Source organism: Ilyonectria robusta (assembly GCF_021365365.1).
Source record: "Ilyonectria robusta strain PMI_751 chromosome Unknown BGZ61scaffold_20, whole genome shotgun sequence".
NCBI classification, from domain to species: Eukaryota; Fungi; Ascomycota; class Sordariomycetes; order Hypocreales; family Nectriaceae; genus Ilyonectria; species Ilyonectria robusta.
This window is the reverse complement of record NW_025764454.1, coordinates 51,013-74,495: the sequence shown is the minus strand read 5'-3', so window position 1 is coordinate 74,495 and position 23,483 is coordinate 51,013. Positions and strand designations below refer to the sequence as shown.

Below are 23,483 nucleotides of genomic sequence, written 5' to 3'. Positions count from 1 at the left end.
GCTTTGCTGCTCCTGATTGCGAAGCTCGCCTCACTTTACTCACCTGTTGCTGTCATGACCAGCAAGTCTCAGCCCATGGCCGAGCTAGCCACAGCCATCCCACGGCCAAGGGGGGCTGGTCTCCAGCAGTACCCGGTGGTGTGCATCCTCGCCAATCGAGACAAGGTGTTTGCAAATGAAATTGGCCATCGCAAGCTGCGAGATGAGAGATCCGCCCTCTCTTATCATGCATGGCCTGGGTTTCACCGAACGGCAGGGAACCTCAGGTCACCTTGGCTCACCTCACCACACCTCGCCTCATGCTGGCGGGAGCAATGGCCAACAACCAGCCAACGCTCCCACTGGATGATCCCATTGTGTACCCTGCCCTGAGCCCTGTCCTAGCCCTGCCCCGAGCACTGGCTTTATTCCCTCCTCGTACTTGCGTCCTGGCGTTTGTTGGCTGTTGTTTACCCCTCCCCCTTCCCATCATCGAAATCTCCCTTGCCTTATCGATAAGCGTCGCTCGTCCAGAAAACCCCGCGCCGCGCCCCTCCCACCGTCATCGTTTGCCCCCCCATCCAACTGACAATCTCCTTTTGCTCAACAGATTCTTCTCCTCCTCCCATTTATTTCCTCGACCTGCCCGAGTTGACCTCAGTCTCGATCGACCGAATTCTACTTCTCTCCCAACAACCAATAATCCTCAACTACAACCGATAATCCTCAACTACAACCGCAATCATGGGTGCTACCGATGTTCTGACCCGCAAGTCCGGCGTTATCGTTGGCGATGATGTCCTGCACCTGTTCGAGTACGCTCGCGAGAAGCAGTTCGCTATCCCCGCCATTGTACGTTGGACACCCAAACACACGATGGAATCAACATGATATTCTCAGGATAGCCACTGACAGATAACACTAAAGAACGTCACCTCCTCCTCTACCGTCGTTGCTTCCCTCGAGGCTGCCCGCGACGCCAAGTCCCCCCTCATCCTCCAGTTCTCCCAGGGTGGTGCCGCCTACTTCGCTGGCAAGGTGTGTAACATTTCTATTCTAGCATGTTGAGTTGACACCCCTGACGTCGTATTTTCACAGGGTGTGAGCAACACCGACCAGGCTGCTTCCGTCGCCGGTGCCGTTGCTGCCGCTCACTACATCCGCTCCATCGCTCCCACCTACGGCGTCCCCGTCGTCCTCCACACCGACCACTGCGCCAAGAAGCTTCTTCCCTGGCTCGATGGCATGCTCGATGCCGATGAGGCCTACTTCAAGGCCAACGGCGAGCCCCTGTTCAGCTCCCACATGATTGATCTCTCCGAGGAGTCCGTCGAGTGGAACGTCGAGACCACCGCCGCCTACCTCAAGCGCGCTGCCCCCATGAAGCAGTGGCTCGAGATGGAGATCGGTATCACCGGTGGTGAGGAGGACGGTGTCAACAACGAGGATGTTGACAACGCCTCCCTCTACACCCAGCCTGAGGACATCCTCAACATCTACCAGACCCTGTCCGCCATCTCCCCCTACTTCTCCATCGCCGCTGGCTTTGGCAACGTCCACGGTGTCTACAAGCCCGGCAACGTCAAGCTGCACCCTGAGCTCCTCGGCAAGCACCAGGCCCACGTCAAGGCTGCCATTGGCTCTGCCCTCGACAAGCCCGTCTTCTTCGTCTTCCACGGCGGCTCTGGCTCTTCCAAGGAGGAGTACTCCGAGGCCATCAGCCACGGTGTCGTCAAGGTCAACATGGACACTGACATGCAGTTCGCCTACTGCGCTGGTATCCGAGACTACATGGTCAACAAGAAGGACTACGTCACTACCCTCGTCGGCAACCCCGATGGCGAGGACAAGCCCAACAAGAAGTTCTTCGACGTAAGTTTCCCCACGTTTGTGTGTTTTTGTATTCGACGGCATCTGATACTAACTCCTGTCTAGCCCCGTGTCTGGGTCCGTGAGGGTGAGAAGACCATGACTGCCCGTGTCGCCGTGGCTCTCAAGGACTTCAACACCGCCGGAACTATTTAAAATGTTTCAACATTCCGGCCTGTAGTAATATCCCCAGACTGGCGACATCATCGTGCATGACTTGAGTGGAGGGGAACTTGGTGAGGTGGAAACGCTCTCCCAAGGTTGGATTCGCGGTAGCCGAAAGACACCCCCCCTTCGGAAAATTGCAGTCCTAATCAATAGCGGGAGTTGAGTGAAATAAGTAAAACCCGAAAAAAGAGAAAAAGATGATGTACACACAATGCTCCCCTGATGACCCGTCGTTTCCATGTGTTCTATGATGTACATGTGCTTATTGCTACATGTGAAATGAAGGTTGGGGATACACTTCACAATAGGCTCTATTGGTTTTAAAGTCTAGACATGTGAGTAATAATATACTTGTCCTTCTGATTATCTTACAACTACTTCGCCATTTTACGTCGTTTATGTCGTAAAGAAAGGCGAAAAGAAAGGGAGAGAAGCCGACCGCTATATATTGTAAGCTATCCCTCCCTTTGTTTTAAAGCTCCTGTGCTCCCTCGCTCTCTGTTCTTTCCAAGGCCTGTCTTTTCCGGTCCCATCATGACTCCTAGTTTCCTTTGGCTGGAACTACCAACCCAGGAGCTCCTTTTCGATCTTCGTTACATCGTCGCTACTCAACTCTGTGGCTGCCTGCTTCCCGGCTTTGGTCTTGTCAAACCGCCAAAGACCACCAGTCTTGTCCGCATCGCCATCAACGGGTACGCCAACGACCTTGCCAAGCTGCTCGAGGACGCTGTCTGTGCCCTCTACAGCGGTGAAGTACTGACGATCCCAAGAGCGCTCCTCAGAGCGCTCCTTGGTGCGCATCTCACGTTGGGCTTGCTCAATCTTAGTCTTTTCGATTGAGGTGACGTCCATGTCGCCATCCTGAATAGCCTTGGCGACTCGTGCCCAAGCGCGGCGTGACTCAAGAGGGTGCTGCTTCTCGACGGGGGCAACCTCAAGCTCGGTCTGCGCAGTAGCGACAGCATCGTAAGTGGCAACGAGGGTGGACTTGGAGTTTGATTTGACGGGGCCCTCATAGATCTCAAAGGCCTTGTTCCACTGGCCGGTGACGTTATAGAGCACTTCCTTGTCCTTTCCGGAGGGGGTGACGGTGGCGGTCACGCTGTTCTTCTTGCCGGAGAGCCATCCCTTGCCGCTGTAGTCGATCTTTGCGGTGTAGCCGCTGGAGGAGGCGATGTAGCTGGTGCCGTCAAGCTCAACAAAAGGGGATCCGAAGATGAGACCCTCAATGTGAAGAGAGGGTAGTGTGATGAGGTAGGATTCGATTTCGCGGTCGGGGAGGGGCACACGGAGGACGGCGTGACCAATCTGCTTGATGATAATGGTGCTCTTGAAAGTGGCCTTCTGGGCGTTATATCCCTCGAGTTCGACGCCAGTCTTTTCGTTGCGGACGCAGTAGGCAGTGGCAGGCGGGTGGTGGCTGACCTGCTCAGAGACGAGGGTAGTAGTGCCAGCGTCATCGGACCAAGTGCCAAGGAACAGTTCGCCGAGGAAGGGGTTGAGAGGCTTCTTCTCGTTACCGTACTGCTCGCTGCGGCTGGCGTACTGGTGCTTAAGGGTGGAGAGGAACCACTTGAGGACGAGCATGGTGCGCTTCGCCGGGTCCGCCTCGGCGACGGGGGCGGTCAGAACGGGAGGGTGGGTGGCCCAGTAGGCGGAGAACTCGGTGAGGGACTGGGACGAGAGAATGAAGGGAGGCGCGGTGAGGGATGAGAGGTCGCCATTGAAGGAGGCAATGGACTAGGAGAGACAAGTCAGCCATGGTGAGTCCCTCGCGGAGACGACATCTTGTGGAAAGGAGAGGGTGTCAGACCTTCACAAATGCGGTCCAGCTGCTGCTGTTGGCCTGGGCAGGCGTGACGGTTCCGGAGGACGACATGGTTATGGATGAGCGATGCGATGCGGGAGAGGGAGATGAAGAGTGAGAGAGGAAAAGGAGGAAGAGGGGGAAGATTGTCGACGTTGATCGTGTGCGTATTGTAGCTTGTACGTAGCGCGCTCTGCGAATCGATCTGCGTTGGGGGGGAATTGACGAGGGACCCGATTGCGGGGTTCCAGTGGAAAAGGGCTGGCAGGGAGGTGTGAGACGGCTGGACGCTGAGAGCAGGCGGGGCAGATTTTGTTGCTGGTGACAGGGGAAGAAAGTATGCGACCGGAATCACCAAGGAGGAAATCGAGATGAAGCAATCATCAAATAAGTTTGTCCAGAAAGACGCAAAGGGAGATGATGCGACGGCTGGGCGTTGGTTTCCCTGGTCGCAAATCGCCTCTCACCTGGCAACCACGAGAAATTACGTCAGTACTGTTTAAGGTCTGGAGGTACGGGTACGGATACGGTTGAGGGTGGCCAAGGCTCATGATGAATTGAGATTGGACAGAAGATGCGCCGCCCCAACAAGCAATTAAAAAGTTCACAGCCACCCACTCACCAGGGATGCGCATCACATCACGTCACTTTCTGTACATCGGAACGACAAGCCGCGCGCCGCCAAAAAGCAAATCACGTTGCACAGGACGATCCGTCGCAGGCTCCTAGAGCTTCGTCTGGCTTGATTCAGCGGCTCTTGTCCGTCTGGAAATTGGGAATCTTATCCCCCAGACCACGCTATCAAAAGCTACTTCCTCGTTATTACACGTGCTGCACCCGTCGAATCAGGACACCCACGCGACAGGCTACCGGGATAGGACGCTCAGGTACTGGTCTTTTTTGGTGGGGTACCCGCGTGCTGCCTGCTGGGCCTGGCTCACGTAGTACGTAGTCCGTGGGTGTAGTGCTGCTCTTAGATGAGACCGCCATGAGCTTGTGCCATGAGATTCAAAGTCTAGCCTACACCAATATATCTCCCAGGGAAGTAGATGCCGCTCTTACTGCCAACCGGGGTAGAGATTGAGGCACTGTCGACATGTCACGATGTAGGCGTCAACGATGCTTCATCTTCGATCAAAGTTTGGTATCTTTTTGGTAGCAAATAGAATTACGCAGTAGAGTACAGTACAGCACATTCATTCATTCATTCATTCATAAAGTCCCCCAAAACACCATCCATCCATCCGTTCATCAGTTGTACTTCCACTTCTCAATCAGGTCGGCTACCTTGGTTAAACCCCGCTGCAGGGCGATCCCCGCTGGTGTGCCTTGTCGATATACTCCCCCGCCGTCCCTCTCCTCCCACGCATCGTACACGGCACTCGCGTGGAACTGTCGCGCGCCTTTCTCGAGAAGAACCCGTACGCTCCCAACGTGCCCGCGTAGTGCCGCATAGTGCAGAGCCGTCGCCCCCTGGTCGTTGCGGTGGTTGACGTTGACTCCTTGCTGGACCAGGTACTTGAGCGTCGCCTGGTTTGCCGATGCCTCGAAGAGAACCGTGTCGCCGTGAGTCGTCAGGGTCTGCGCATCGGCCCCCAGTCGCAGAAGCAGCTGCACAGTCGAGAGATGTCCATGAGAGGCGGCCACGGTGAGCGGCGTGCGGCCCGGGAAGACGGTGCTTTCTAGATGCGCGCCACAAGATACAAGGCGAAGCAGGATATCATCCCGTCCGTGTTGCGCCGCCACGTGAATTGGAGTCGTTTGGGGCTCAGGCACCTGGTACTCTTCATCGCTCATACTGTCTCGGCTCACCGTCAATGACGGCATGCGGGTGCCGATGTTGAGCAGCGCGTTGACTAGCTTCAGGTCGCCGGCTTTGACGGCGTGGGAAAGCACACTCATGCCGTCTGGTCCGATGCGCTCTGTGTCGGCACCGAGCTTGATCAACCGCCGGGCGCTGTCGCCGTTCGCCAGCTTCGCGGCCACCAACAGCGGCGTCTCGCAAGCCCTGTCCAGCGGGTCTACTGGAGCACCCGAAGAGGCGAGGAGCTGTAGGATGTGAGGCTTGTCCTTGTGCGCGGCCATGTGCATCGCCGAGTATCCGGACTGGCTTGGGCATGCGGATGGATCCGCCCCGTGGGCCAAAAGATACCGGATCGTTTCGTCGTGCCCTGTCGACGCCGCGGCCAGGAGTGGTGTGTTGCCGTTACGGCTCGGCAGGTTCGGGTCCGCTCCGCTATCGATGAGATTTGCTGTGATGGCAGTGCATTGAGTGCTGATGGCCATTGTCAACGGCGTGTGCTCACGTAACACTCTGTCCACCTTGGCTCCTCGAGATATTAACAACTGGGCGAACTCGTGGTTTCGCATCGAGATAGCCAAATGGAGCGCCGTCCTCCCGTCTGGTTGCCGCACTTCCATGTCTGCGCCGGCTTGAATAAGTTTTGTAGCTAAATTCCATCGGCTGTGGAGGATGGCGATATGCAGTGGTGTCTGTCCCTTGTCATCGTCGACGAGGTTGAGGTTGGCCCCCGCATTGATCAGAACGATCATAGTCTCGTCGTCGAGAACGTCCGACGCGGCGGAATGATGGAGCGCACAGCGGCCGTCATTGTCGATGGCATCGATCTTGGCCCCGAGATGCATAGCAAGGGTTGCAAACTGCTCCGAGAACCCACACTTGATGCCTCGCATCAAGGCCGTCTCCCCATCTGTGGTCGGCTCGTCGACGTCTGCCCCGGCGACGGCGAGAAATGCGGCGATCAGTAAATGTTTCTGGTCAAAAGCCCGGTGTAGCGGCGACAGCATCGATCCGGGTAGCAAGATATTTGGGTCGGCTCTGTCTAGTAGGATTTTGAAGACGGCTTCCTCGTCGGTCCTTTCGATGGCCTGATGTAATTGTTGCGCCACCTCTGGTGTCCGTTTGTAGACTACGCCCGACGGCGGAACGAGCGTGTCGAGGAGCACCTGGATTTCAGCAGAATCACTTACTCTGGGGAGAAAGCGACTCCGCTGGTTCGGTGTAGTGAAGCGCCTGCCAAGCTCCCTCAGGGCCTCATCCACGCCAGCGTCAGGCTCAATAACGCGACGCCTGCTGCTGACATCGTCTCCAAAGTTGTATTCAGATCTATGCCAATGAGTTAGCTCTGCATCTGAAAAATGCGCCAAGCCCGGTTACCTTGTAACAGTGTTGAGAAGAGTGTGTAAGGATGCTTGGTGAGTGCGCATTCGGCCCAAAGAAGTCTTCAAGGCTGCCTCGTTCCAAACAATAATGAGGTGGGGTTCGGCGAGGTCGATGCCACTATCTCGGTCCTGCGCCTTAATGCGCTTGACAGCTCCTCTCAGTTCGTGGACATCTCTTGAGACGGAGTAGATGTATTCGTTATTGGAGGCCCGGACAGCCTCGGTATCGCCGTCAGTTGCTTTGCTGAGGTCGTTGACCCTGCTGAGGGCATCTGTTATCGCTCGGCATTCCCTAGAGAGAGCAGCCAGGGTGACTGGCCCGGTGTTTAGGGAATTGGCGATGCTGGAGCAGTCCTCTGCGACCTGGGCGCAAGTCGCGATTAAATCCTGTAGGGTTTCCTCCGCGATGCGACTCTGGATGAGATCCATGCCGGAGACGAAGATTTGAGAGCAAATTGAAGTGAGGAGGTTCGTCGCGACGGGCGACTCGTTTGCGCGCTGCTGGTAGTGTATGGGGGGTGTATGCGCAGAGCGACAGAACCCTTACATTATCCTACGCGTGCAGCCCAACTGCGTCAAAGGATAGAAGATGTAGCAGCTGATGAGGCCGGCGCTCTTTTTCCTTGTAACACTCGTCTCACCCGAGGAAAATCCAGGAGAAACTGGAGGATTTTAGCATCCGGGTTGGTCAAGATACATCATGAGTATTAGCGTGACTGTGGGATGCTGGGCCGCCAACATAGCGCCGCTAGCGCAGGGCAGCCACATCAACGTCGCCCAACCATTTAGTCGTCACAGATCAGCAGCTAGAACGGCCTGGAATCGGTAGCTGTGCGGCGCACAATGGTGCGCAAATGTGTGCTAAGTATGTGCTAACTACCGCAAACGAAGTCCCCTATTGCGACGGGGAGCTCAACGCCCTCCTAAATTGACCGGTGATGGTGCCTTGGTGCCCGTTTTGCCCCTGGTGGCGTTGGCGCCTGCGAATGAGTCGCAGGCCAGCTTGATGTCTCGTATTTATCGTCTTTGTGCCTGGAGATGTCTCGTGTACCGTAGGCTGAGTTCCGCACAATCGCAAGCAGTGGCAGACACCACTTGGGGCCTTTTAACCTCGTCCACTCGGCCGCTTGTCGATAGAGTGTGAGGCGGCATGCCGCTGCATGGGCCGACCACAGACCCCTGGACACCGTGGTGAGGTTCGCTGTGGCGGTTGCAGAACCGGAGGCACCCAGTTGTAGGACGTATGAGCGCGGCGGGAGTGCGCCCAACTGCCTAGGTGGCTTCTGGGTTTCTCAACCTCTTGTGGTGAAACCAGAACAGTGATGTTATCATGACAAACCGGCCAAAGGACTGTTGATCCCAGCCATCTCAAACACTGTCTTCGACACGATTCCACAGATTGTGCGACCCGTCCTGGATATGCAGTGACAATTGATGGCTTGGCCAAGTGGGATAGTGTGACCTTGTTGCATGATGGTGGTTGCTATGAGGGAGCACACCGTAGTGCTGGACCGGATGACCAGGGTTAATGCCGCGGGACCATCCACCACCCTGGGATGGATCATCATGGGTGACAAGGATTTGTTCTGGCTTCGGAAGGCGGAGCCTCATTTTACCCGGATCCAGGTGAGCGGTACGTCACCGAAGCTCGCCGCCGCATCTGGATAGTCATCAAACGATTCATTCGACCTGCTACTTCGCACTTCCGGCGCTTTCTCGTTTCACATTGATGCACTAACTAACGCCCAACAACACTTATTGACTCGAGAGCCATTCATATTCATCCTGGCTGGAATAATCTGGAAGGGCTCGGCAGAGCACTCCACAGGGCAGACGGCTCAGCTGCGACCGGATACCATGGCAGTGCCATCGTCCCAGCCCAGCTTGTCCCCGCACTTTTGTTTCTCGCCCGGCACTCTTCGAGGTGAGCAAGCAGAGCATAGTGCTGCTCATGCACGGTCCCCATTGACTCGATCCCAGACTTCTTGCGACTCTCGAGGGCGTCAATCGACGACTCTATTGCCCAGAACCTCAACGCGCTGGTGACACCGTCTCGGTCCGGCTTCGATCCCTCATCCACCTCCCAACGCGCCGCGAGACCGACCTCCCGACGAATAGACGGCCAGGCATGCTTTGATTTTAAGGACAAAGTCCTGTTTCCATCTTGGCAGACGCGGACCGAAGTGTTGAACTACTGCGCCCTTGTCGCAGCGAGTCCCGATCCGGACGACCCGAGCCGGACGTTGAGAGAGTTGGAGAGCCAAAAGGACCGTGAAAGGGTCGTTGATGAACGTTTGGATCCATACTCTGGCCGATTCTTCCCTCGAGAAGCACGAACCGAAAGACTGGCATCACTTGTTCGACAAGAGAGGGGTGTTGAGAGCATCGTACGACATCGAACCTGGGCAGTGATCAACGAACGGTGCGGCGACTCTACCGACACCTGGGAGGACGCTGTGAAGATTTGGAATAAGGACAAAGATCCAGAGAGGCCCGTCTAGACCGATAGGCTGGCGAGAGACTCGTATCCGGATTCAGCAAGGATTCCAGGCGACATCGCGACACTGGTGGAGGGCCGCCAGAGACGATATTTGTACAACATGAATCACGACGAGATGAATTGTAGGATAATGTACTCACCTCCACAAGAGATGTAATCATATAAATTACTATTATGTATATACCTTGAATGAGAATCATACAGCAAAAGATGGACCCAATTTGGCTATTTAAGCAAGTCGAGATTGGTGGAAGATTAGTAGGAGATGCGCAGGCAGATCAATCGCTGGACTTGTCAATGAAAACGGTCGATGAGTTGCCTAATGATAACCGTGGATTAACTCAAATCTGTGAACACAGCCGTTAACTGATCCTTTGCGAGATTCATCATCGTTGACGCTTCGCTGCCAGCACCGACGACAAGGCGATGCCTGTCGGGGCTCAACGGCGTAACTACCCCGCCAATTCCGAAAGTAGCCCACAACCTCCCACCAAACCAGCCCACCACCGTTGGAGCCCCGAGAATCTGCCGATGCTGCAGGAATTGCTGTCCACTTTCACAAGCACTACTTCGCCGAAACAATTGCCTTGGGCTGTAAACACCAGAAGTTCGCAGTCTCTTGGTTGAGGAAGCCAACCCTTTGTCCTTCATTCTCCTTCGCCTTCCTCCAACAGCGAGGTCTAGTCGATCAACCGGGCCGAAGCTCCCCTTGACCTGACCCGCACACCTCCACCACCCCTCCCTCCCACTCTGCTTCCGACAGGCGTGTGGCCACCCAACGGCTTGTCATCGCTACCTCTACACGCCGACACTGCACACTCTGGCGTTTTCCGGATACAAACCGACCCCCCCGAGAACCGCATCTCCCGTGTCCATCTCAGCCACCGCCATCCACGATGCCGCAGCCACTCGCCTCGAAAGAGGCGGCCCTCTTCCGCTCCGTCATCCGCAGTTATGAGGACAAGCAATACAAGAGAGGACTCAAGTCCGCAGAGCTCATCCTCAAGAAGAACCCCAAGCATGGTGACACCACTGCCATGAAGGCTCTGATCTTGAATGCTCAGGGCAAGACTGAGGAGGCTTTTGCTCTTGGCAAGGTTGCTCTGACAATGGACATGAAGTCGCACATTTGCTGGCACGTGTATGGCTTGCTGTACCGGGCGAACAAGAACTTCGAGGAGGCAATCAAGGCATACAAGTTTGCTCTGCGACTCGAGCCTGAGTCGGCACAGATCCAGCGCGATCTTGCTACCCTGCAAGTTCAAATGCGTGACTATCAAGGCTACATCCAGAGCCGGACAGCCATGCTCCAGGCACGACCACAGCTGCGCCAGAGCTGGACCGCCCTCGCCATCGCTCACCACATTTCTGGCAACCCACATGAGGCTGAGAACGTCTTGACAACTTACGAGGGCACGATGAAGGGCACACCCTCTCGCAGCGACTTTGAACACTCGGAAGCCGTCATGTACAAGAACTCGCTCATTGGCGAGCAAGGGGATTATGAGCGAGCCCTGGAACACTTGAACTCTGCGGCTAAGTATAACCTCGACCGGTTGGCTGTTATGGAGGCTCGGGCCGAGTATCTCTCCAAGTTGGGTAGGAATGAGGAGGCAGCAACAGCATACAGGGCACTGATCGACCGTAACTCGGACTACGCCTCGTACTACGACAAGCTTCTCGAGGTTCTTGATATCCCCGAGGGAGATCTCAAGGCCCGAAAGGCGATCTACGACGAGTATGCAGACAAGTACCCCCGATGTGACGCTGCAAGGAGGTTGCCCCTGGACTTCCTGACAGGTGAGTTGCGCCATTTCACTGTTGACCAGGTGGTCTGACCCAACTACAGGTGACGAGTTCGAGGAAGCTGCCGAGTCATACCTGACACTCATGTTCAACAAGGGCGTTCCCTCAACATTCGCTAACTTGAAGCATCTTTACTCCGACTCATTCAAGAAGGAAACGCTAGCCGAGTTGGCCGAGGAGTATTTAGAGTCTCAAGATGCCGATACCTCGAGCAAGGACAAGGGAGAGGCAGCAGCGCTTTACTACCTGGCACAGCATCACAACTATTCTTTGAGTCGGGATTTGGCCAAGGCGATGGAGTACGTCGACAAAGCCATCGAGAAAGATCCTAAGAGCGTCGACTTCCACATGACCAAGGCCCGGATTCTGAAGCACAGTGGAAATGTGAAAGAGGCTTCTGAGATGATGGACCGTGCTAGGAAACTGGATCTCAAGGACCGATATATCAACACCAAGGCCGCTAAATATCAACTTCGCAATGACGAGAACGATAAGGCCCTGAAGACGGTGGGCCTCTTCACCCGTGCCGAGACCGTTGGAGGACCATTTGCAGACCTTTTGGATATGCAATGTATTTGGTATCTGACTGAGGATGGTGAGTCATATGCGCGACAGGGCAACCTGGGTCTCGCGCTCAAGCGATTCCTCGCCGTGTCCAACATTTTTGATGTTTGGCATGAGGATCAGTTCGATTTCCACAGTTTCTCTTTAAGGAAGGGACAGATTCGAGCCTACATTGATATGGTCCGATGGCAGGACCACGTTCGTGATCACCCGTTCTTCTCGCGAGCTGCCCTTGATGCTATCGACATCTACCTGAAGCTGGCGGACAAGCCGTCAGCGAATGGAGTCAACGGAGCGGAGAGTGGTGATGCTGAGGATGCTCTTGCCAAGAAGAAGGCAGCCAAGAAGGCAAAGAAGGAATTGCAGCGTCTAGAGCGGGAGGCTCTCGAGAAGCAGGCCAAGCAGGATCCCAATAAGGCTAGCAAGGATGGAGAAGCGACGAAGACAGACGAAGACCCTCTGGGCTTGAAGCTGGCTGCCACGAGCGATCCCCTTGGAGAGGCGATGAAGCTCCTCAGCCACCTGCTTCAGTTTAGTCCCAAGATCCTTCAGGCCCAGCTCACCGGCTTTGAGGTTTACATGCGCCGCAGTAAGTCAAGTTGCTTTGCTCTACATGATTAGTCGCTAACCAAGCCTCACTTATAGAGAAGTACGTTCTTGCGCTTCGCTGCCTCAATGCTGCGCTGGCTCTTGATGCCACGTCGCCCAAGGCGCTGGAGCAGTCCGCTGAGTTCAGCAAGCTTCTGAGCACGGCATCCGATATCTCACCGAAGGTCCTGGAGGTGCTAAAGGCCGAGTTCAAGTCTAACTAGCCGTTAACGGATTGAGTCTTTGGTTAGACTGAAGATTAAGAGCTGGGAGTCTTCGCAGGTGGAGACGTTTCAAGAAGGCCGCTTCGGGAAGTGGCTTGAGTGAGAGACTGCCACAATGGAGTGGGCATCATGATAGGGGTGGCAGATGAATATAAAACAGTGCAGTATATCACCAGATGACGAGAAGAGGCTGGACGAGGTTGGACAGGGAGAGCCAGAGTGCATGCATGTAGAGGTGCGGGTTCTAGACAGGGTGGCAAGCTGGCGCATGAATTTCCCTGAGAGGACGTGATTTGGAGTTTTGGGGCGTGTGAAAAAGTCCAACACCCTTTAGAACAAAAGCGCATTTTTTTTATTGAAGAGAGAAGAGTACAAGTATGTGAAGAGACCTCTTGTTGATGGGTATATGGCTACCTACGCAATGGGGTTGCGTCGATACTCTCCAGTGCAGCAAAACCACGGCCTCCTGACAGGGCCGTCGGAAGGGACGGACATTGAATACCCCCGCAAGATAAGACAGAAGGGAGAAAATATGACGGTAATTCCACCGGTACCTATATTCTGGTAAGCTGTCGCAACTCGGCACGGGCACCGTCCCCAAATCAGGTGCTGGGACGGAGCGCAACCACCAACTTGTCCGTGATTGACAGGTGATAGGAACCAAAGGTGGTCCGCGGAAGCCCGAGCGAGCTACTCACAGCAGCCCGTCCCTTAGCGACCACTGACGAGCCCTGGCGATTTGGCTGCTAGCCCACCCCCAGTGCCCTGTCGGTGCCTATTTAGGGGATCTAATCTCGGAACCGCGCCCCGCGGACATCACCCAACCTGCAGCAGTCCTGCACTTGCTAAGCAGAAACCCTTGTCGCCGCGGCTGTCAGCGATAAACGGCTCCAAACCTCACCTCTCTCTTCACTTCTCTCCTCTTGCTTGTGAACCTCCCCTCTTTAGGTGTTTCCCCGTGGGCAACTTTCTTCTCCGCTTCGTCGCTTCTGACCGCCAGGGCCACTCGTTCGCCCCCCTAGCGTCTGATAGCAGCCACTTGTTTTGTCTCAACGCGCTCTCCGATTCTCGCCGGAGACCCGTCGTCGCGTAGACGCAGCTTGCGAACCTTGGCGCCGAGCTTACCTCAGCTTCATACCACCCCCCCAACTACCCCAGCTACCTACCCCAAGCACCTTCAAATATCTGTGGCAGCTGCCCACTTCCCCAGGACCGAGATCGTCGTCGGAAACTTTGCTTGAACCATCCCACCCGAAACTGCCATGGCGAGCGACTCGACGACCATGGATGACGGAGTCGGCATGCGACTGGCGCTCGAGGGCAAGAAGACGCTGACCATTGGCACTGACAACCTGGAACTGCATGGTACGGCAGCCCCGGAGAGTGAACCTCAAAGGGAAAGCGGTTTCTAACAATGATGAGCAGATCCTGTTGCACAGAAATCTGGCCGAACTTCATGCGCACCTCTTTCTTTTGGTGGTAAGATGACCTTCCGCAAACCTCGACTTTTATATGCTCGAGGTTCTGTACGAATACCACCCAGCTCATCCATCTCCAGGGTCCGGAAAGAAGTTAATTCCCCTCTACAACGTCCTTTGGGCCGATGTCTCCAACAATCGCATCACAGTCGACTTTGCACTGCATGCCTCCAAAACCGTCATCAAGCCGGACAAGTGGTCTATCCCCCTGGCCCCCATAGACAGCGAGTCCCCCAACGATCCCTCTGCTGAGACTTTCATCTCTACTCTTCTGGCTAGAGCATATGGAGAAGCGATCCCTCGCAAGCGTGCCTATGTATTGGTGAACCCCAACTCTGGTCCAGGGGGTGCTGTGCGGCTGTGGGAAAACGAGGTGAAGCCGCTCTTTCAAGCGGCTAGGATGGAACTCGATGTGGTGATGCTTACTCGCGGAGGCGAAGCTACCGAGCTGGCAGAGAAGGCCGACCTGACCAAGTACGACACTATCATGGCGTGCTCAGGAGACGGAACCCCGTACGAAATCTTCAACGGATTAGGCAAACGCCCTGACGCTGGCCATGCTCTTGCCTCCATGGCAGTCAGTCACATTCCTTGCGGCTCTGGAAACGCCTTCTCGTGCAACTTGTATGGTTCCCATCGCGCCTCCTTTGCGGCGCTGGCCATCATCAAAAGCATCGTGACCCCAATCGATCTCGTTTCGGTCACACAGGGAAACAACCGTATGCTCTCGTTCCTCTCCCAGACCCTCGGACTGATTGCTGAGAGCGATCTTGGCACGGAACACCTTCGGTGGATGGGGAGCACCCGGTTTGAGTACGGAGTTATAACACGCATGTTCAAGAAAACATGTTATCCCTGTGACTTGGCCGTCAAGGTCGAGATTGAGGAAAAGTCAGAAGTCAAGGCTCACTACAAACACCATGCCAGTAACACGAGTCTCGCGAATCTGGCCAAGAAAGTCGAGACTACCGAGTCTGGTTTGCCGGAACTAAAGTACGGAACAGTCCAAGACCCTCTACCAGAGGGATGGAAGCTTGTTCCGTATGATAAGATTGGTACCTTTTATGCTGGCAATGTAAGTTTCTCCAGAGAAGCCTTTCGCTTTCAACAGACTTATAATCTTTGACAGATGGCTTACATGTCCCCCGATGCCAACTTCTTCTCCGCCTCGCTCATCTCGGATGGCTGCATGGACCTCGTCACTATTGATGGCGACCTGCCGCCACTGACTGCCCTCCAAGTCCTTTTGGATGTCGAGTCGGGCAAGTTCTTCGACAACCCACATGTCACTTACAAGAAGATTAGCGCGTACCGGATTATTCCCCGCGACCAGGATGATGGCTACATCAGCGTTGATGGCGAGAGGATTCCGTTTGGGCCAATCCAGGCCGAGATCCACCAGGGGCTAGGTCGAGTTCTCTCCAAGACTGGAAAATACGAGGCCGAAGGGCCCATCAACTGGGACAAGGTCACCGTGGCGGATCGGATTCATGCCTGAAGACGGAACGTATTGGCCTTGAGGTGCTGCACTCAGCATGGCTCGACAGGATGGGGGGTTGAAGATACAACAAAAAGGGGATGCTGAAGTATTTGTGGAGGTGGAGAGACGATGATACCCCGTGAGAAGAGGATTAGTGTGCGTATCTTCGATATTAATGACTGGGCCTGGAACTGGAATATACGCTACTTAGGTAGTGAAAGGGTGACTCTTGGGATTGGATCTCTGTTATCCTGACGCTTATTTTACTGATGCGTGGAACACTCTGTGAAGGGACTTCCTTGTGATGTATTTGCTGCAAAGCTGATAGTTGGGCGGGTTGCAATTGCTTGTAGAGGTGAAAGCGGTGCCTTGTTATGGTGAGTTGATGGGCAAGGACGGATGGAGGAAGATGGCGGGGCACACGGGCCTGTGGAGCTGTCATGGCTGCTGCCGATTGTTACCCCACCATGACAACCTCCATCAACGTCTAACGTCCAACGACTATTCCTATCCCACATCGCCCACGCACCGCCAGCCGCCACAAACTCCAAAGCGAATGCGATTTGGTTCCCCCCGGGGCATGTAACCATAGCACAATGCCTAGCAAAGGTGGAAGGGCTCCGTCGGGCCCTTGGGGGAGGCTCAAGCCTGTCGAACAGGATCCGTTGCAGAGCATCGGCCTCCCTTCCAAGGGCGACACCAGGTACGCACGCGCCGTCAATATGGCTCTCTAGGTTGATGCGGGATCTGGGGCCGGTCAGGGAACTTGATTGACAAGTAATGTTAGGCTGCTCGACTTTAAGACGCAGGAAAAGTACTACACTAAGATCATGGAGCGGTACATGACCTTCTGCACGGATGCGGGCGAGCGCGACGAACTGCTGCGGAGGTTCTCGTCGCTTGAGATCAGCGCACTTGATACATCTTCAGCCACTGCTTCAGGTGGACCTTCGTCTTCAGCGCTCCAGGACCCCGATAACACCAAGGCACTCTCGGACGTGATGATGGCACTGCGAAAACTTAGGGAGGGTATCGTGGCCTCAAAACGCGCCGACGACTTTTCTATCCAGGCATACCTCTTTTGCATCCGCCTCTCCGTCCTGGTCAAGCACCCAGAGTCATACCACCCGGCCATCCTGCACCTGCTCCGCCACATCAAGCCTCTCCACCCTATGACGTCCATCGAAGTACAGGAAGTCGTGGGCTATCTGATCTTGGACACGGCCTGTCGGCGCAGGGAGCTAGCGGACGCCTTTTCCATCAGGCACGAGTTCCAGATCAAGGACAGCAAGCTAGATACAGCACTACACGCACTCACGCACGACAACTATATCCTGTTTCAACGGGTTAAGAAGGATGTCGACAGACACCGCGCCAAACTGCTAGAATGGGCCGACGGTGACATCCGGCTGCATACCCTCAAGTGTTTCGGCAGGGCGTATCTGGGAGTTGATCTGGGTTTTTTGGAGATGGCTACGGATGCCAAATGGAAGGACCTGAAGGAAAATGATGGTGTTGGATGGGAGCTGGATGAGGAGAGAGTGGTGATTCGAAGGATCAAGGTGCGGTAAGCGTGTTGTTTGAAAGTGTATTGATACCCAGCGGATTAGATTGGGAGCGGGAGTTGCAGTTATAGAGAGCAGTCTGCATTTCACGTGCAGATATAGGTTAACAAATGGGCGTTTGCAACTAGAGTTCCTGGAGGCATTGCAGGCTCCGCGGCTGGTTGAATAGTGATCAGCAAACCTTTGAACCCAGCGCCACAATTAAGTTGACCGCAGTGGAATATTTAGCACCAGTTGGGTGATTGCTTCTTTGCGGTTTTGTGCTCGGAAGAATTCCTTGAGCGGCCATGCTCGGAGAAATAGAATCGAGAAGAAGACTGCCGCATCCACTTGCTCTTCTTTCGATGCTAGGCGGCCACCAGGTGCACCTGCTTCCGGCTCTCAGCAACACACCTCCTTCGCCAACACTTTGCAACAAAGAACCGCCAGCGCATGATAACATGGCCCCCCCTAAGAAGAAAACCCGCAGCTCTCGAGTTCCGCCCCAAGACGAGCAACTGGCTCAGTCCCTGCTTCTGTCCGATCACCGTACCGCTTGGCTCGTCAAGTACGCGTCCTTCCTCCGCTTTCTCCACCCTCTCCTGCACGTCAGCTCGCACCTTGTGTTTGAAGATCGGACTGGCTAACCTGTGGGTTTGTGTGCTAGTGATAACCAGGTTGTCGAGCTCAAGACTCGAGGGGAAACCTTCAAGGTTTCCAAGAGCGTCCTCACAAGGCATTCGGAATACTTCGAGGGCTGCTTCACTGGACAGTTCCTGGAGGCCAACAAAGGGGTGGTCCAGTTTGACGACGATGTCGACCCGCGATACTTGGCACTCTACATCGGCCTCGCCTACAGTCACTCGTCCATCGTCCCCCATACACCACCCCCTCCCGCCGAGAGCCCCGAGTCTTCGGCACCTAAGGCGCCGCTCCGGGACTTTATCGAGGTCTACAAGCTGTGCGACCGGTTCCTCAGCCCCACCATGGCGTCCTTCATCGAGAAGTGCATCAAGACGGCCATCGGCGACGGGCACCGGGCGCTGTTCCGCACCGAGGCCGACGAAACCATCCAGAAGGCGCTGATGCGAGACTTTGCTGACGCGTACGAGGCGCTGGAAACGGGCCACGCCGAGCAGAGCGATCTGTGCAATTTGATGATCACGTACTTCTGCGACGGCGTGAGCTTCGAGGCATGGATCTCGTGCATGGATGAGATTATGGACCGGCCGCGGTTCATCGGCCATGTGTCGCGCGGGTTTGCGTCCAAGTTGGCCGCGTTGCAGGGGGCGAGGCTGAAGCGGAAGGAGTTGAAGGGGCCCTGAGAGCTTTCGTGAAGCACGGCGGGTTGGCTGTGGCTGAAGAGAGAGTTACGACATATCATTGCGCCTCCTATGGGACTGCAAGCACGGAGTTATTTTGCTAGCGACTTTCACAGACGGGTCTGGAGTTTGGAAGTAGCATTTCGGTTCATCAACTCAATGGGTGGTATGGTGTTAGCTTTGATGAGGATGAGCATGGCTGGGGGAGGGGGAGGGGGGTTTCTTTACATTAACCGCGTATTGAGGCTGCTTTTCCATGGCTCCAAGCAATCTATATTCTACCAGTCCTCGTGTTCCGGGGTGATTCTATGACGGACCGTTAATGTCACGTTGGACAACTAGCTCCTTGCTCGTCGGAATTGAAGTTCCTATCGGCGACATGGTTTAGGAGGCCGAGCGGCTCGGCTTTTCGGAATAGTTTGAGACGAAGTTTTCCCAGCCATTCTGGAGTAGACCCTTTGATAGAACGTGGGGAGGCTGGCCAACAGGACTTTCTAGTGATTGGTCTTTTCTTTAACACGCCGGCCCGAGCTACATGTGTGTCAACGGACGTCCGGGGTTCACCAGGGGATAGGTTGAGCACCAAGTAGGCCCATTCAACTGTGTATTTAAAACTATGGAGTGAATTGCAAGCTGTTACACTTACAACTTGCACAATGCCCATCTATTCTACCTGGGCCAAATCTGAGATTTTCATCTCGACAAACCTGGACAATAAATGCACCCGCCGGCTTTGCAGCCAGCTAATAGTAGAACAACAGTTCCCAACCACCTCGACGACTGTCGGGGACACCTTCCAAAGTAGCGGAACATGGGTTCCGTCTGTGGACTTCAATCACCGCGAGAGTGTCACGTGTGCCTTGAATCCCTGGGATTTCGGGTCCAGCACCGGCTATGTGTGACGGTGTGGGTCCCGTTGGCGTCGGGATGGAGAGCGGATCCCAGGATTCCGGACATAGACCTCGGTCTACGCCATGGCCTTTGACGGAGCAAGACGGAGCACGAGAGCATAGCCGCCTGAATGAGACAGGGTCGGGTGAGAGAAGACCCGGAAGAAGTCGTCAAGGTCCACGTCGTGTGCAGAAACAAAGGAAATGGTCATGGCTCTGACTTGAGGCATCGTGTGTCGATTCGTCAATAGTAGGTCGATGCTGTCGGCCTCAGTGCCGTCGGTGCCGATGATGCCAATGTCGATGCTCAAGTCCCATCGCCAGTTGTGAAGTAGCCGTCATGTTGCGCCAAAAACAACAAACCAACATTCGTAATGTGGTATCCTAACGCCGTGGTTCCATGCAAGTATGGTGCCAATGCCATCGTTGATATCGCTGCAAGAGATTGCCATCTCTGTAACTTCCGGTGATGTGTCGCCGCTAGTGCTTCCAGGGGAAAGTGTTCCTTCAGGACCTCGTGTCGCCTTTTTTTTTTGTCGTTTTTTGTTGCTTTATTTGGATTTTGCTTCATTTATCGCTTCTCGTAGAATTCGATGGCCTTCTCCAGCTCGTCGAGGCTGGATCGGTCACCGTACATGTCCATGAGCATCTCGTTGCGCTGCTTGCGAGTGGCAGCCTCGCGCTCCATGTATTCCATCTGGGCCCGGCGTCGGTTCTGGGCCATGTCAAGATATGTCTTGACACCGTAGCCGACGACGACGACAGCCGCTACGGACTTGACCCTATTTTGAATAGTGGTTAGATTCTGCTTCAGATCGTTTTTAGAAAGACTGTACTCACCAGCCTGGGCGCATTCTCCTTTGGGGACGAAGATGGGGGACGATGTTGGGGTGGATTCGGGCGGCAGTGGAGAAGGGTTGACGAGGAACGCGCATCATGGTGATGGTGTCGGGAGGAAAAGTGTCGGTCGAGATTGACGGATTTTGGGGGTTCAAGGGCGGATCCAGATAGATTGGGCAAGTAGCTAGTAAGGCAGTATTGTACCGTATTACCAAACAGGTTGAATCGTCGGGGGAGCTGCCGCGGTTATAAGTTGAGCACACAGCCGACAGCGCCGGATGGTTCCAGGTTGGTCCGGGTGATCGAACCACTGGGCGGCGCTGGGCGACGATGCCTGGGCGCTGGGGGCGCTGAGGGAGCGTGTGGGGCGGGAGTGCGAGTGCGCGAAGATCCCAGGGCCACTTTTCCCAGCTGCAGGCGTGCACCGGCGTTGCAGCACGGCACAGCACCCCTTGGAAGCTGGGGATTTGGCAGTGGTGTGGGGAGCTCTCCCGGTGTGGCACGATTTGGATTTTGGGTGTGGAGTAGTCGGACGTGGACAGACGCGGGTGCAAAGGTGGGTTGCACGCAGGCGGATGCCGACGGCGGGGGTAGCCATCTTTGGTACCGCAGTTGAGTACCTACTCACCGTCTACTGTACCACAACTCACACAGGGACATACACGGGTTTCTCAGCGGCCTACCTGCTAACCTCCGGGTACCTCATTAATTAAGTTCGTTCGCCTTTAGTCTGAGGTGTTTGCGGCACACACCCGCACCGTACTCTGGAACTCAGTGGTCCAGTCCCCCTCGTCCCCAAAATACAGGACAGACAAACACGGCCCCTTCATTCCCTTTCTCGCCCGGCTGTTCTCGGCGTCCCTGAGCGACAACAGGCCACAGGTGGGCGCGGCAGGTACATACCATGGGTGGGGCGCGTGTGTGGCCTGCCATCTCACCACCATGACCTCACCTGAGCGGTCCTCCCTCTGAGAGTGGGCAGTTGCCCCAAACGCTCGCAGTTACCAGAGAGCCACACACGATCATCTGGCCAGCAGTCCCAGCACCGGCAAGCATAACCAAGCAGGGGAAAGCCCGACTTTGAGGCAGGAGTGAGGGTCACTTGGGCCTGCTCCCCCGGACTTTGTGGCGCCACCACCACCCATTCCAACACCAGTACCGTCACGCTCCACAAGGGTACGTACCGCCTTTCTACTGCCGCTAGGTCCACTCACCTTCTCGCTGCAACACAAATAACTATTACGAACCCGGTCAACAAATGAAACTGCAATATGGGTTGTCTCTGTACCTCTTAAACGGACAGCATGCACTTGAGCACACACACACTCGCACTCACACACTCTCGCTCGGTCACTTTCCGTTTCCCCCCCGCATTCTTCTCCCCACCTTTTCGCATTTGGTCTGACTTGTTCCCAGACATACAGACGCCAGGATGTCGCACACAAGTCCATAACCCGTCCTGGTCGCTGTGGCCTACTCCCGGTGCACACCAACATGAGACACCAACAACATGCGACTTTCTACCAGGAAACGCAACCTCGCCACCAATTGCATCTGGCATCTGGCATCTGCCCTGCCTGCCCCTGCTTTGGAATCTCGATTTCTCGGCTTCGGCAATTGCTCATCAACGGACGGACGGAGATATTGATGGCGCAACTTGGTCATCGGTGAAGCTACTGGAGAGCGACGGCGAGTGAGCCATCACATACATTGATCTGCTTCGAAGTGCCAAGCACACGCCAAGTGTGGATGCTATCTCAGTCTTCTCTTTTTCTGCCGCCTCTGGCCACAGTCTGCAAGGCCTCATCGCCCATTCTCAGCCACAAGGGACAAGTTCCTAGATCTAGGTAGGACTAGACTCCACGTCCCCAGACCAGACTCCACGATTCACACGAGGATCCTACCAGCCGTGTCCCACATGGTGTATTTTGTCGGAATGGGGTCCGGGCCTTTACCTTGAAGTCCTCAACTATAGTATTCGGCTTCTTCTCCCGGCCTGCAGACAGATTCCCAGGACCTACACCGACTCGGACCCTCGGCTTTCTGATCACCGCTTCAACCTGTCTGATGTTGTGCTGATCCCACCACCAATGCCGCTCAGCACACATGCGACTCAGTTGCTGTGCATGCCATTCGTCGCTGATATTTCCCCACGTCTCGACCCTACTTACCGCCGCCACATCAAGCCTCTCCACACTTGCTACCAGCTCAGCTCGGCCGACTCCAAGCTCGCCGACGTAACTCCTTGCAGATATCCGAGGTGCATCGCTTGTTGCGTTGCGTCTGACGTCGGACGTAACCCCAACCCAGGTATCGCAAACCTGCCGTCAAGCTAGGCATGGGTTCACATGGCCTTCGCCTCACCTATCGCGGTTCGTCCTATTCTCCCCAGAGTCGCTTCAATGTGCCTGTTTTATCTGCCTAAGCCTGCCTTTCTAATTCATAGTGACCAACGTGACCCCCACCGGGGTTCCTAGCCATCCATGCGGGGAGTTCCGTCACCCGGGCCGGACGTGACACCATGTACATTCCGGGCCAATCTTGGGCGGCCCGGTTCAGTCTTCTGTCGGTTACCTGACACCTAAAACATGCCTGCGGGCGTCAGTTCTAGGCAATGAGCATCCATACACATGTTCCAGTCCATCCCGGAAGTGATACTTCAAGGCGGTTGGTCGCCCAGCTCAAGCAGAATCGGAAAGTGACCGAGTGAAGGCCTTCCGGCGTGGAAATTTGGCAACATGCTGGCTCCCCTTTGTCCCCCATGTCTATAGCCATCGAACTTGCCGTGTCATAAACTTACCGCCGGTGGAAGTCCATTGCCGAAATATGGCCATCACATATGTGGCCGGAATCCTTGACCAGACATTGAAGCGGCGGTCAAGAAGTGCATACTCGTTTCCCCAACCGACAAAGGAAACTATTTATCGCGGCCAGTCGCGAGAGCCTCGGTCACATTCGGTCTTAAATTCCTCGTGTATTCTTCTTTCCGTCAGCAAAACTGAGCTATAGGAGTCACATCTGAATGTTTGTGCTGTGACGATGAAGTTGGCCATGGTAGTGATAGAACAGGAACACTGCCATTAGTATAGCCACAACAACCATATGTGCACCGAATTTGGAGGCTACACGATATACTTCTTCTACAAATTCCAGATCTCCTTCGTCGATATACTTGCAGCTACTGCCGCTTTCCTGGTTGACTTATAAGCTGGCAAGCAATTGGGTGGGGCGGGACGGGCCG

The 23,483-nt window shown here is 55.1% G+C and overlaps 10 protein-coding genes across 10 annotated transcripts; 6 read left to right on the top strand and 4 right to left on the bottom strand.

The window, feature by feature from the left end:
* The first annotated feature begins 598 nt into the window (after nucleotides 1-598).
* Nucleotides 599-2,380, top strand: BGZ61DRAFT_97288 (fructose-bisphosphate aldolase). The gene is made up of 4 exons (XM_046257283.1): nucleotides 599-831; nucleotides 907-1,017; nucleotides 1,078-1,851; nucleotides 1,915-2,380. The coding sequence occupies exons 1-4, from the start codon at nucleotides 724-726 to the stop codon at nucleotides 2,002-2,004; spliced, it is 1,083 nt and encodes a 360-aa protein (XP_046099860.1). The 5' UTR covers nucleotides 599-723; the 3' UTR covers nucleotides 2,005-2,380.
* Nucleotides 2,381-2,577: 197 nt separating this feature from the next.
* On the bottom strand, nucleotides 2,578-3,895 carry BGZ61DRAFT_361041 (uncharacterized protein; the record flags this gene model as incomplete). The annotated part of the gene is made up of 2 exons (XM_046241228.1): nucleotides 2,578-3,756; nucleotides 3,830-3,895. 2 exons carry the CDS (start codon nucleotides 3,893-3,895, stop codon nucleotides 2,578-2,580), a joined length of 1,245 nt encoding a protein of 414 aa, XP_046099859.1.
* A 570-nt stretch (nucleotides 3,896-4,465) lies between these two features.
* Nucleotides 4,466-4,923, bottom strand: BGZ61DRAFT_457970 (uncharacterized protein). Its single transcript, XM_046246699.1, has one exon. It carries the CDS (start codon nucleotides 4,811-4,813, stop codon nucleotides 4,646-4,648), a length of 168 nt encoding a protein of 55 aa, XP_046099858.1. The 5' UTR covers nucleotides 4,814-4,923; the 3' UTR covers nucleotides 4,466-4,645.
* Nucleotides 4,924-7,705, bottom strand: BGZ61DRAFT_426960 (ankyrin repeat-containing domain protein). Its single transcript, XM_046243686.1, has 2 exons — nucleotides 7,002-7,705; nucleotides 4,924-6,950 (listed from the first exon to the last, which is right to left on the bottom strand). Exons 1-2 carry the CDS (start codon nucleotides 7,433-7,435, stop codon nucleotides 5,075-5,077), a joined length of 2,310 nt encoding a protein of 769 aa, XP_046099857.1. The 5' UTR covers nucleotides 7,436-7,705; the 3' UTR covers nucleotides 4,924-5,074.
* Nucleotides 7,706-8,641: 936 nt separating this feature from the next.
* On the top strand, nucleotides 8,642-9,709 carry BGZ61DRAFT_457968 (caffeine-induced death protein 2). The gene is made up of 2 exons (XM_046246698.1): nucleotides 8,642-8,930; nucleotides 8,987-9,709. The coding sequence occupies exons 1-2, from the start codon at nucleotides 8,864-8,866 to the stop codon at nucleotides 9,505-9,507; spliced, it is 588 nt and encodes a 195-aa protein (XP_046099856.1). The 5' UTR covers nucleotides 8,642-8,863; the 3' UTR covers nucleotides 9,508-9,709.
* A 571-nt stretch (nucleotides 9,710-10,280) lies between these two features.
* On the top strand, nucleotides 10,281-12,706 carry BGZ61DRAFT_97183 (NMDA receptor-regulated protein 1-domain-containing protein). Its single transcript, XM_046257282.1, has 3 exons — nucleotides 10,281-11,306; nucleotides 11,356-12,465; nucleotides 12,522-12,706. The coding sequence occupies exons 1-3, from the start codon at nucleotides 10,403-10,405 to the stop codon at nucleotides 12,686-12,688; spliced, it is 2,181 nt and encodes a 726-aa protein (XP_046099855.1). The 5' UTR covers nucleotides 10,281-10,402; the 3' UTR covers nucleotides 12,689-12,706.
* A 1,160-nt stretch (nucleotides 12,707-13,866) lies between these two features.
* BGZ61DRAFT_97103 (ATP-NAD kinase-like domain-containing protein) lies at nucleotides 13,867-15,953 on the top strand. Its single transcript, XM_046257280.1, has 4 exons — nucleotides 13,867-14,053; nucleotides 14,114-14,167; nucleotides 14,247-15,241; nucleotides 15,296-15,953. The coding sequence occupies exons 1-4, from the start codon at nucleotides 13,951-13,953 to the stop codon at nucleotides 15,662-15,664; spliced, it is 1,521 nt and encodes a 506-aa protein (XP_046099854.1). The 5' UTR covers nucleotides 13,867-13,950; the 3' UTR covers nucleotides 15,665-15,953.
* Nucleotides 15,954-16,242: 289 nt separating this feature from the next.
* Nucleotides 16,243-17,217, top strand: BGZ61DRAFT_361149 (uncharacterized protein; the record flags this gene model as incomplete). Its single annotated transcript, XM_046241240.1, has 2 exons — nucleotides 16,243-16,349; nucleotides 16,434-17,217. 2 exons carry the CDS (start codon nucleotides 16,243-16,245, stop codon nucleotides 17,215-17,217), a joined length of 891 nt encoding a protein of 296 aa, XP_046099853.1.
* Nucleotides 17,218-17,358: 141 nt separating this feature from the next.
* Nucleotides 17,359-18,698, top strand: BGZ61DRAFT_97105 (uncharacterized protein). Its single transcript, XM_046257281.1, has 2 exons — nucleotides 17,359-17,794; nucleotides 17,858-18,698. The coding sequence occupies exons 1-2, from the start codon at nucleotides 17,499-17,501 to the stop codon at nucleotides 18,513-18,515; spliced, it is 954 nt and encodes a 317-aa protein (XP_046099852.1). The 5' UTR covers nucleotides 17,359-17,498; the 3' UTR covers nucleotides 18,516-18,698.
* A 1,275-nt stretch (nucleotides 18,699-19,973) lies between these two features.
* BGZ61DRAFT_360978 (uncharacterized protein) lies at nucleotides 19,974-20,340 on the bottom strand (the record flags this gene model as incomplete). The annotated part of the gene is made up of 2 exons (XM_046241219.1): nucleotides 19,974-20,184; nucleotides 20,243-20,340. The coding sequence occupies 2 exons, from the start codon at nucleotides 20,338-20,340 to the stop codon at nucleotides 19,974-19,976; spliced, it is 309 nt and encodes a 102-aa protein (XP_046099851.1).
* Between the last annotated feature and the right edge of the window lie 3,143 nt (nucleotides 20,341-23,483).

What these genes read in the sequence shown, in the direction of transcription:
- BGZ61DRAFT_97288 (XM_046257283.1), top strand. Translation starts at nt 724, where the DNA reads ATGGGTGCTACCGATGTTCTGACCCGCAAGTCCGGCGTTATCGTTGGC. An exon ending in CCGCCTACTTCGCTGGCAAG is followed by an intron (nt 1,018 to 1,077) that starts GTGTGTAACATT and finishes GTATTTTCACAG; the next exon opens with GGTGTGAGCAACACCGACCA. An exon ending in CCAACAAGAAGTTCTTCGAC is followed by an intron (nt 1,852 to 1,914) that starts GTAAGTTTCCCC and finishes ACTCCTGTCTAG; the next exon opens with CCCCGTGTCTGGGTCCGTGA.
- BGZ61DRAFT_97105 (XM_046257281.1), top strand. Translation starts at nt 17,499, where the DNA reads ATGCTCGGAGAAATAGAATCGAGAAGAAGACTGCCGCATCCACTTGCT. An exon ending in CGCTTTCTCCACCCTCTCCT is followed by an intron (nt 17,795 to 17,857) that starts GCACGTCAGCTC and finishes TTTGTGTGCTAG; the next exon opens with TGATAACCAGGTTGTCGAGC.
- BGZ61DRAFT_457968 (XM_046246698.1), top strand. Translation starts at nt 8,864, where the DNA reads ATGGCAGTGCCATCGTCCCAGCCCAGCTTGTCCCCGCACTTTTGTTTC. An exon ending in CTCGCCCGGCACTCTTCGAG is followed by an intron (nt 8,931 to 8,986) that starts GTGAGCAAGCAG and finishes ACTCGATCCCAG; the next exon opens with ACTTCTTGCGACTCTCGAGG.
- BGZ61DRAFT_426960 (XM_046243686.1), bottom strand. Translation starts at nt 7,435, where the DNA reads ATGGATCTCATCCAGAGTCGCATCGCGGAGGAAACCCTACAGGATTTA. An exon ending in CTTCTCAACACTGTTACAAG is followed by an intron (nt 6,951 to 7,001) that starts GTAACCGGGCTT and finishes TCATTGGCATAG; the next exon opens with ATCTGAATACAACTTTGGAG.
- BGZ61DRAFT_457970 (XM_046246699.1), bottom strand. Translation starts at nt 4,813, where the DNA reads ATGGCGGTCTCATCTAAGAGCAGCACTACACCCACGGACTACGTACTA.
- BGZ61DRAFT_97183 (XM_046257282.1), top strand. Translation starts at nt 10,403, where the DNA reads ATGCCGCAGCCACTCGCCTCGAAAGAGGCGGCCCTCTTCCGCTCCGTC. An exon ending in GCCCCTGGACTTCCTGACAG is followed by an intron (nt 11,307 to 11,355) that starts GTGAGTTGCGCC and finishes ACCCAACTACAG; the next exon opens with GTGACGAGTTCGAGGAAGCT. An exon ending in TGAGGTTTACATGCGCCGCA is followed by an intron (nt 12,466 to 12,521) that starts GTAAGTCAAGTT and finishes CCTCACTTATAG; the next exon opens with AGAAGTACGTTCTTGCGCTT.
- BGZ61DRAFT_97103 (XM_046257280.1), top strand. Translation starts at nt 13,951, where the DNA reads ATGGCGAGCGACTCGACGACCATGGATGACGGAGTCGGCATGCGACTG. An exon ending in TGACAACCTGGAACTGCATG is followed by an intron (nt 14,054 to 14,113) that starts GTACGGCAGCCC and finishes AATGATGAGCAG; the next exon opens with ATCCTGTTGCACAGAAATCT. An exon ending in GTACCTTTTATGCTGGCAAT is followed by an intron (nt 15,242 to 15,295) that starts GTAAGTTTCTCC and finishes AATCTTTGACAG; the next exon opens with ATGGCTTACATGTCCCCCGA.